The sequence below is a fragment of the Myotis brandtii genome, unplaced genomic scaffold (genome assembly GCF_000412655.1).
Source record: "Myotis brandtii unplaced genomic scaffold, ASM41265v1 scaffold149, whole genome shotgun sequence".
Classification (NCBI taxonomy): Eukaryota; Metazoa; Chordata; class Mammalia; order Chiroptera; family Vespertilionidae; genus Myotis; species Myotis brandtii.
Genome location: NW_005355385.1, coordinates 536,752 through 547,493, shown reverse-complemented (window position 1 = coordinate 547,493; position 10,742 = coordinate 536,752). Strand labels below are relative to the sequence as shown.

The window sequence follows — 10,742 nt, the reverse complement described above, 5'->3', positions numbered from 1 at the left end:
GCCTCCCCGCCCCCCACACACTTTACTTAGATAACCATCACTTGTTCTTCAGGTCTCCACCTGAATGGTACAGAAATCTCTGATTGTTCAGACTACTCCGCGTTTTTGTTACACACTCTTAGTAACCTGTACTACTTTTGGTATACACCTTACAATTATAATTACTTACGGAATTACTTCTTTATTATTGAGCAGAAACCATGTTTATTTAGCTTGTCACTGTAACTCAGCATCTACACATAAGGCATATACTAGACACTTAGTATTTATTTAGTGAACAAATAAACAGTTCCCAATATCAACTTAAAAAACTAAATACTGAGATGACAATTCTAAAGAACTCATAACAGAATGATACCTGCTGTGGCATTTTCAAGGTGATTCCATTCTCTGTACTCACTGATGTCAGAGTGACAGATACTACCAGGAAAGGGTGAGGAATGTAGCGTGACATGGAGACTTCCTGAAGAACCTGGATACCAGCAGTAGTATTTGGACTGTAACAACAAAAGAGAAACCCACACACCTCAAAAACAATGCTAGCAAGGTTGCTCCCCCCACGCCCCGCTATTAAAAGTATTAGTTTTGCCAAAACCGGTTTGGCTCGGTGGATAGAGCATCAGCCTGCGGACTGAAGGGTCCCAGGTTCGATTCCAGTCAAGGGCATATACCTTGGTTGCAGGCACATCCCCAGTAGGAGGTGTGCAGGAGGCAGCTGGTCGATGTTTCTCTCTCATTGATGTTTCTAACTCTCTATCCCTCTCCCTTCCTCTCTGTAAAAAATCAATAAAAAAATTAAAAAAAAAAAGTATTAGTTTTCATACTATGGATGACCCGGATGCCTTCTATCTATTGTTCCCTCTTTCCCAAGTATCCTTTAAGCAGCAGACTGACAAGGTTGAGTCATCCGCAGGGAGATGAGGGAGAAAGAAAGGAAGAAAGAGGTAAAAGGGAAGAAAAGCTAGGGAAGAATATATAAAAACAGCTTAGTAGGTTGAGAAAGGATATAGGTTCTATCTAGACTAGTAAGATTTCTTAATTTTTATCTTTACATTACTCCTCAATCACTATGCTACTTTACCAAATACACACTTCATGGCTGCTTAAAAAAAGAAACAAACAAATAAAAAACCTAAGAGCAAAACAAAACTCTAGAGGCATGATCTAAACGCTGCAAGCCAACCAGATACCAAGAGGAATGCAGGCAACACACAGCAGCAACAGGACTGCCCGCTTCTCCTGCCCAGACCACAACCACCAGCTCAGTGGGAAAGGTGCATCTGCTGAGGACATGCCTCCTAATGCCTTCAGGCTGTGGAGTCCTTAACTTTCCCCACGTGTCCGGAAACTCAGGTAGTGACTGACCACTGCTTTCAAGGTTGTGAAAAAATTAGTATCTGAAATGTTTACTCCATCCCACACTAGATAGTTTTTTCAAACGAATCCAGTAAAATTACCCGAAGAAGTTAATGCAGGCTTATTTATTTATTTACTTGTCTTGGTAGCTAAAAAATACTGTACGAATATCACTAATTAAAACTCCTTGTTTTTAAAACAAACAAAATCCCCCACTAAATATGAAATTAGAGTAACTGTTTTAAAAAATAAAAACTACAGAGGAAACATGATACACAGGAGCAAAGAGTGACTTGTCACATGCTCTGGACTTACCCCTCAGACTTCTTCTCAATACTGTAAAGGCATATTGAGCAGTCAGCTCTAAACACTACCACCATGTCCCGGAAGACACTAAGCAGTAAGGTCTCTGCTTGTGCTTTGGTGATGTGAGCAAAGGCATTGTCCAGATTCGATGTTCGCAAATAAACTCTCAGCTGCAGAAAACAGAAATAAAGAAAACTGGAAAAACAAGATGCCTACCGGAGATGCTTAAATCCATGCTCTTTATCTACTGATGTTTTTCAAGTAAGAGAAGTTAAAAGGCTAATGTGAGCATTAATAATAAATGGATAATGTTTATATTTTGACAGAGAAGGCTCATTCTACAAATAATCAAAAGATGAAGTGATCAAAACTGAGACTGTACTATTAGATACTCCTTTTAGATCTGAATATTTAGACCTGATTTAAGGAGACAAACAATTTCTCAAAAATAAACACAAATCAATAAACAACCTTTACAAACTTTTCTTCTTTTAATTTATTTTTTAACTATTTACAAACTTTATAGAGAATGTCTAACAGATAAAAATCATCAGAAAAAGTATCTAGAACTCCTTATTATCCCTTTAAATTTTTTTTAAAGTAGTAACCTGATAAAGGAATACACTATTGATAAACTCCAACAACATCGAGGAATCTCAAAATAATTATGAGTGAAAGAGGACCAAAAAAAGAGTATGATTCTGTTCATAAACATTTCTAGAAAAATGTAAACTAATTCAAAGTATCAGGAACAAGGTTGCCAAACAATGAGGTGATGGGGAATTGTAGTTTGGGTATGTGGGACAGAAAGAAAAATTATAAGGAACCCAAAGGAAACTGTTAGGGGTAATGGATATATTTATTATCTCGACTTTGGTGATTGTTTCTTGGTGTGTAAATGTCATTACATCCTATATAATAAAAGGCTAATATGCAAATTGTCCCCTTGACCAGGAGATCAACCAGGGGGCTAGCCTGGCCAGCCAACTGTCTGCGGCCCCTTCCCCTGGCCAGCTAGCCCCAATTGGGGCGGGTGGGCTGGCTGGACCCCACCTGTGCACGAATTCATGCACCGAGCCTCTAGTTAAATTATATACTTAAAAAAAAAAAGTTGTAACCTGAAATGAAAATGCCATGATTTAAAAACTAATTCTTGATTAAAAAATAAAAAGTTTTATTTATTTTCCAATAAATTACTTTTATATAAAACAAAACAGTGCTTAGTATCTTTAAAAATATAGCAATGCTATTTTTTGAGAGAAAAAACTTACCTCTTCTTGACGGTCACTTATGTTATAACATGCAAGGACAATAAAATCATTCCACCAGGCTAAGCCCCCGGTCACAATCATATTTTGCTCCTTAAAAGAAAAAAAATTACCTTTATTTATGCTGCCAAAAATTACATTAATACACTAATAACATATTCTAAACAAATAATGAAAGCTGAAGTTATTTCTGCTCTAGTCTCATACTCCCAATTAAACATTACTCTAGGGCCTTTATTACTGATTCATATTCTATTGAAAAATATGAACATTTCTGTACGACAGAAAATACATCATTCAAAATTATGGGAATAATGCAGTATCATTATTACCACATTCAAAGACCCTCGTTTAAATTCTGGCTTTATCATATATCAGCTGCTTGATTCTGAATCCTAATTTCTTCTATAAATGGTAAGTAACAATAGTGCTCTCATTGGGTTGATATGAGGATCAATGCACTAACATATATGAAAGCATCTTAAATTGCCTGATATTAAATATTAATTTCCTATTTGTTCATGCAAAATTCAACTGCATTTGTATGCTACCCAAATATTCATATCACATGCACATAAGACAAGCAGAAAAATGATCTCAAATTTTGTGGAAATGTATCCTGATGATATCTGATGAACTCAATCTAGGATGTAAAAGTAAATCCTCAAGTTAAAAAGTTATAATCTCTGATCTTAAAGAAAATGAAAGACAAACCAACTATCTCAACACAAAATCATCAAGTATCAAATAGTTTATCAGAATTGACTCATATATAATCCAACATCACTTAATATTTGATTTTATTTCTAAATAAGCAAACAGTGATTTACATTGTAGTTATTTCATACTGTAGTCTTCTTTTACTTTAAGAAATCAATTTTTAATTAAAAAAAGACTAACCTGGGTAATGTTTCCAAAAAGTTTCCATTTTTTGGTGAGTAAAGAGTAATGTGCAAAACCAAACTTGCCAACCACAGCAATATTCTGTCCAAGCTTATCAATCGCTGAAAACTGATTAAAGAAGAATAATTAAAAACTCTTCTTTACAAACCTATATTCGTTATTATATATAAAGAGCTTAGCATTGCACCAGGCAAACTGACTATTAATAAATGAAATGTAAAACTTAAAGATCTATGTATTTATATACAACTTACATTTAAGTAAATTATAGATGTTATACACCAACAACGTAAAAAGGATCAAGTATTAAAATCTTTACTTTTATTAATGCACTTAGTGAAAGGCTCAGTTCCCAGAATGCCTCTTAACAGCAAATGCTATCCAATAAAAGTTAACACCAACAAAATAACTTACCCGTATAGGCCAATTGGTCTCTAGATAGGTACTGGAAATCTAAAGAAAATAACACATTAGTTTGGTAAGACTTATGAAATGAATTTAAACCTTAAAGCATTAACGTTACAATATGAGATTCATTTTCTTATACAATGTTTAAAGAGTGTCCAAATATGGGTATTACTACCAGAGTACTTGGCATTTACCATTTGTATACCAGCCAATATTTCACATCTTCTCTCTCAGTCATTTCATTCTAAGTTTCTAGACACCAGGCTTTTCTTTATCTTTTGACTCTACATAGTTTTTGCTTGTTTTAAATATTCAATACTCAGCAAACACGGACTGACGAAAGGTTTTTAGAGATGCACCCACAGGGCCACCAAGCATTGTGTAGATGTTATCTACAGTTTGGGCTTGCTGATCAGACCTGTCCTCAAAACAACCTTACCTAATAAAATTAGAGCCCCTGCAAGAGCTTTGTTTTCATTATTTTTATATTTTTTCATTTCTGAATAAAAAAGCAATGATGTTTAGGAAAGAAATGCTCCTGTTATATCATTGCTCAGGGCTAACCACTGGGTAGTTTTTACTCTATCTCTAAACAAACATCCATGTACATGTAATATTGTGTGTAAGCTACCATTTCTTATTGAGATGTTCAACTTACTCATTTATAAGAACTTTTAGTATATTACCTATATTAACTCTTTATCTGCAACCTAAATAGTAAAAATGCCTCCTCATGCTGTCTGTCTTACATCTGTGTACATGGGGTCTTTGTATCACTCCAACAAGAATTTTAAACTTAACGAATTCTCTATGAGCTATCAATGTAGATTAAGTAAATTATAGCTTTACAGAGACTGTGATGTTTTTCACTAGCCTACTGATTAAGACATTTTCATGAGCATGTGGTGAATAGGGGTGAAAATTAACAGAATGAGAGAACAAGGAAAGAATCTTCTGATCTTGGAACAAGAGAACCTTCAATTTATTTAAATTTATATTCATTTTACTCAAAGAAAAAGTATTACATATTCAAAAAAAGAAAGCCAAATTAAAAAGCCAAGAAAATGTCATCAATCCAGTGGGATTCTTTGCATGATATGAAGATAAAACGAAACCAAGTAAAAATAATATGCCGAAAACATCTGCATTAACGTGGACAAAGTTTATTTATAAAACCACTCGTTAGACTTCACTTGTTATCTAGTAAGCCAACCTATATTCTAAATAAATTACTAGCTGTTTGTACATTAGAAAAATTTAACTCCAGTGCTGGAATTAAAGATAACAGTGTCAGCCCTAACTGGTTTGGCTCAGTGGATAGAGCGTCAGCTTGCGGACTGAGGGGTCCCAGGTTCGATTCTGGTCAAGGACATGTGCCTTGGTTGCAGGCACATCCCCAGTGGAGGGTGTGCAGGAGGCAGCTGATCGATGTTTCTCTCTCATCGATGTTTCTAACTCTCTATCCCTCTCCCTTTCTCTCTGTAAAAAAAAAATCAATAAAATATATATAAAAAAAAAAAGATAACGGTGTCACAATATATGCTTGAAGAATGCTTAACTTGTATCTTAACGGACATGCCATACTATTCAGGCCAATAATAAAACTCACTTGATGGGTGAAATTAGTTCAGAATAATGATAACCTAAGGTCATGAACAGGTGGCAAAATAAAAGATGAAAGTAGTTTTGTAGGAGGCTGTAAGCAAAATTTTTTTTTTTTGATGAAGAAAACAGTCACCTGAAGGATGTATCTGGAGTATAACTGGGCCAGCCACCCATGACACTAAAAGAACTCCTTTCCCCAATATCTTGGTATTTCATAAGCATTTATGAAATGTGTGGGTGGGTAGAGCGCGAGGTGGGTGCCAACACGAGGAGTTTCTAATCATGGGAACCTAGGTTAAATCTTTTATGATCACACTCTGATGAATATCTGTAAGAAACAGTTTATTCTTTTAAACCTCAAAAGTCTCTGAGGTGCCACAAATGGTTTATTTTCAAAACTCAAAGTGCTTTATTACTTATGTAGTTTTGTATCTGAAGATGTCATAAAATAATAAAAACTTTTATTTTTACCCCAGTAGGTCACCTTTACTGATCTGTGCCACCTGAACTTTGAGCTCTGCCCCTAATACTGAGAACAAGAAATGGCAGAAGTAAGGAAAAGCGGCAGCTAACAAAAACTGCAGAAACTCAGGTCAGGATTCCATACTCAGGCCCAAAGTCATGCCCAACCACCGAGAAACTGAGTGCTGGGGTACAGAATCTCTACTCCTAAATTCTTAGGGTTCTCTTCAGTCTCAAAGAACCTAATTTTTTTCCCTTAAAGTCATTCTGCTAAAACCCTGTCTCCTGCCTAGACCCACTTCTGTCTGTAACTGGTGAGACTGTGAGAGCCCTCTTCCTAGAAGATTTGATCTGTGCCAACACCACACCTGGTACAGAGGAATGAGAGTAAATCATTTATAAATAAAATAGCCTTTAGAATCCTCGCTGCTGACATGCTTAACACATTGTAGGTGTTTATGTTTATGAAGCTTACTCTTTCCAAATAGCCAGGTGAACTAGAAAACCAACATTTCAGAACACTGGATGGTAATGATTCGTGCACCTTTCAGAAATAAACATTTATATTACACAAAATGCTGATATTAAAATAAATGGCAATCAAAGAAGGAACATACCCTAATACCACAAGCACACTGTTATTTTTGTTTTTAATTTCATATTATTTGTGCTCCATTTGTCAACAAACTACTTTCAAATTTTTAAAAAATGTGTAGCTAGGGAAACTAAATTAAAACAAACAAACAAAGAAACACCATCTCTACCAGCAACTACCAACCCTGCTTCTTATAAGTATCTGTGATGTTTTAAAGGAAAAAACAAAACATAGAATCTTCTGATCAGGAAACTAACGAACACAAGGGAGAAAACTTAAACAAAACACCCAGTAATCTAGATGAGGAACAGACAGAGCAGCAGAATTAGCTGGAGCTTATTTGATGAACTCTAGCTGTACAAAAAGCATACAAACAAAGCCACTCTGATGGAGTATGTGGGCATTTATCCTAGACAAGAGCATATGTTGAAGGGGAGAATGTTGTCTTGACCTCTGTTTCTTTAGAAAATCATTACTAATGGCTAAGGAGCTGAAAAGTAAAGCATGAAATTACAGGAACACTGTAAAACACCCCACCAAAACATCACCACACTGCACTGACTCATGTAGCTGGAGTGCCAGCAAACAAAATACAGGGTAAATCCAAGTAAAAACATTGCCAAAAAGGCACATTCTAGGTTTTAGCTCAAGGTCAGCAACATATGACATGATTCAGTAGTTAGTACCGAGGTTGTGAAATAGGTTAGACTATTACTTTAGCTTACATTATGGTAAGAACAAGTCTGACACTACTCTGCTGTGTGACCGTCGGCAACTCACCTAACTTCCCTGAGCCTGTTTCCTCATGTATAAAATCCAGTTGGACTACATGATCTCTGAGGTCCTCCCAGCTCTAAAAATTCTATGAGTCTATTATAACTTAATTGTTGTGGGAGTACAACCCTGGCATTATTTTCATGAATTTTAAGGAACTGAAAGAAATTAGGTAAAGCTAAACGAGTTCATTTTTCCAAATACTGCAGGTATCTGAAGAATAGAATGACAAGAATCTTGCTAGTACCTACTTCGTCTAAAGTTGTAAAATCAGTGTTATAGGATTCTAATACGGGATACTTCATAGATGGTTAAGAATCACAGAATCACTGAATTTTTGAGCTGGAAGGAAATTCAATTTTTGTTATTGCCTGAGGGATTTTTGAGTTCCAGACCTACCTTCTTTGATCCTCTGCTCTACTTGGCTCTCTGGCAACACAGACCTGGCTAGGCAGAACTGGCATTGATGCTAGGTCAGTGTAGAATGAATAGTTCAAAGTATGGGGAAATGAAAATAGCAGAGAAATGGCTATAGGAGAGAAGGGAGCAGTGGAAAATTTTAGTCAAGGAAGTAGCTGATGCAGTTTTATTTAAAAATTGTTACTAATTATAAAATGGTATGCACATTGTTTGATTTTACTAATGTAAGTTAAATACACTTTATATTTTAGTGTATACCACATGTCAATGTAGGAGATTTTCTTTCTTTAATTTTTCACCTAATGACCATTCTTCTGTCTCTCATTATCTCTATTCAGAGTCAACTGAAAGTGACATGGGAGCTGAAGTAAGCTAGTGAGGGAAGAGTACAGAATATAGAAGGCAAAGAACTGTGGAAAGAGAAACTGACTAAAACCATAATCCAAGAGTAGGCACTGATATACCTAAGGCATTTTGATATCAAAAGGTGAAAGAACACTCTCAGGTCTGAAATTGTATATTAAAGTTTCTTTCAAGAAACTTCAATTTATTGATTAAACTAATTTTATTTGGTATCAAAATTCAAAATTTTCATATTAAATGCCAATTTATCAGAATTACTATAAGAAACTAATTTAAAGTTGTAGAATGAGTAAATAATTTGGAATAAGATTAAGTAATAACAAAATTAGTAACAATAAAGTTCTATACTGACCAGAAGTCTGCAAATTTGGTTTAAAGTCAAACAATTAACCTCAATATGTCCCAACGACTACAAGGTCAGCTGCTGCACAGGGTACTAATCAATACTGTTAGTTTCCATGAAATTACTACATTTTTGTCAATGCAAATTTACAGAGGTAAATTTATATCCACCAAAAAGTTTGGAAGTAAAACAGTTTTGCTCAGTAAGAGGGCAAAACATAAACTTCCTATTTTTGAAACTGCTTACTATTAAAGGACTTAAAGAGGGTGGTAATATGCTCTACGTCAAGTGGAAAGAAAGGAAGCAGAAGACAAGAAAACAAGAACGTGGAAAAGCAAAAGAGAGACATGACAGTCAAAAAGGTCAAAAAAGTTCTCAGTTTTCTAAAGCAACAGAGGAAATATTTAAAAATCTGCTCCAGGTGCTGTCTTACCAAGGATAAGTCAACAGCCAATGAAGACTTACTTGGACCACATGCCAATGTCGATGTCCGAGTAAAGTGCTTAAACTCTGAGACTCAAAACCACCCTCTGCCAATGAGCTGGGCTTATAGTGAACTGAAGAACTCCTGGGGTTCTGAGTTTGTGAGGCCTCTCCACAGTTCAAGTACAATCGATCCTCCCCCTGAAGCAACACCTGCTCTTGGTTACTCTAGATGAGGGGGAAAAAGGAAGCAGCAGGGCAAAGAAGGAAATAAAAACAACTCAGTATTAGGTAGGGGAAAGTAAGTAAGTGCATAAATTCAGTTTTATTACAGAAAATGTACCATATATCTTAATGGCGATTTTCCTCACAGAAGACAGGACTACAAAATGATCTAATGTACTGTTATATTTCAATGCTTACTTCCCAGTGTAAATGAAAATTTTAAGTCCTTTTGTCATATAGATTCCAAAACATGCCCAGGTTTGCAACTGCTATAGCAGTATCTTTGATTACTACTCCAACATGGCAATGCTATGAGACTGTCCATCTGAAAACTAAACCTAACTACTCATTATCTAAGTTTACAAGTTAGTTTCATATAAAATGCCTCATGAATGGTGGTAAGAGAACATGTCTGGTTGAAAGCTTGTGTGTGTGCTCACTTGTGCCCACATGGCAGGAAGGGGTGGGTTGGGGATGGGGTAACATGATGCTGGAGGATCTTTAAGCCACAGGAGGAGGAAGGACAGGCTAAGTCCGTGGTCCTGGTTTGGAACAATTCAATGATCACTTGGTAAATGCTTGGTTAGTGCCAAGGACTGTGTCAAGTTCCGAGGATATTTAGACAAATAAGACAGTTTCTTAATGATTATGCCCTGGTTTTCAATCAAAGGCCAGTGTTCTCCAACACGGGCAAGATTCTTCACTGGCTATTCAAATCAGACAGATCAGTGCCCCAGAGATACTCACTGTCCCCTTGTAGTACAAATGTCTTGACATAAAGCTCAAGGGTGCTTTTAAATTATTATTTGGGATGGGGAGAACAAGAAATACTCTATGTTTTTCTGGGCATCCTTATTCTTCAACTATAGTAATAAGATAAAAGATTCAGGCTAGGTCCACATTCTTTGTCCATGTATTGTAAATTTTAGCCGCACCAAATATTTTAAAACCCATTGGTGGCAGATATTCAGATATGCACTCCTAACATGTAATATATACTATTACATATTAACAATATATAATATTAATATATGTTATTTCAGATTGGTAAAACATGAAGAATTTACATTATAATTTGGGGCAGTATTTCGCAAAACAGGTTCCTAGGCATATTTTCTTCAATGTATTCCTTAACATTTCATAGTTACATAAGTTTGGGAACTGGTTTTTATATACCAGCTCCTGGACTTGCATAATGCCCCCTAGCATGGAAAGGCCCTGGAGACCCACAATGAAGAAATCTCTACAGCTTTAACTCCCTTATTTCACACATAACATAACCTTTTCTTAT

The 10,742-nt window shown here is 35.7% G+C and overlaps 1 protein-coding gene across 8 annotated transcripts in view; it reads right to left on the bottom strand.

Annotated features, from left to right (window-relative positions):
* RIC1 (RIC1 homolog, RAB6A GEF complex partner 1) overlaps nt 1–10,742 on the bottom strand; it is a 78,650-nt gene that overhangs the window by 17,113 nt on the left and 50,795 nt on the right. For all 8 annotated transcript variants that reach the window (XR_001361121.1, XM_014535698.1, XM_014535696.1 and 5 more), the window contains 6 exons: nt 9,269–9,454; nt 4,248–4,286; nt 3,831–3,941; nt 2,934–3,023; nt 1,672–1,832; nt 359–497 (listed from right to left, as the gene is read on the bottom strand). Coding sequence is in view for 7 of the 8 variants with exons in the window: in XM_014535698.1 (XP_014391184.1) it covers nt 359–497; nt 1,672–1,832; nt 2,934–3,023; nt 3,831–3,941; nt 4,248–4,286; nt 9,269–9,454 (726 nt within the window). In the remaining variant the exon portion in view is untranslated. The remainder of the gene's footprint in view (nt 1–358; nt 498–1,671; nt 1,833–2,933; nt 3,024–3,830; nt 3,942–4,247; nt 4,287–9,268; nt 9,455–10,742) is intronic.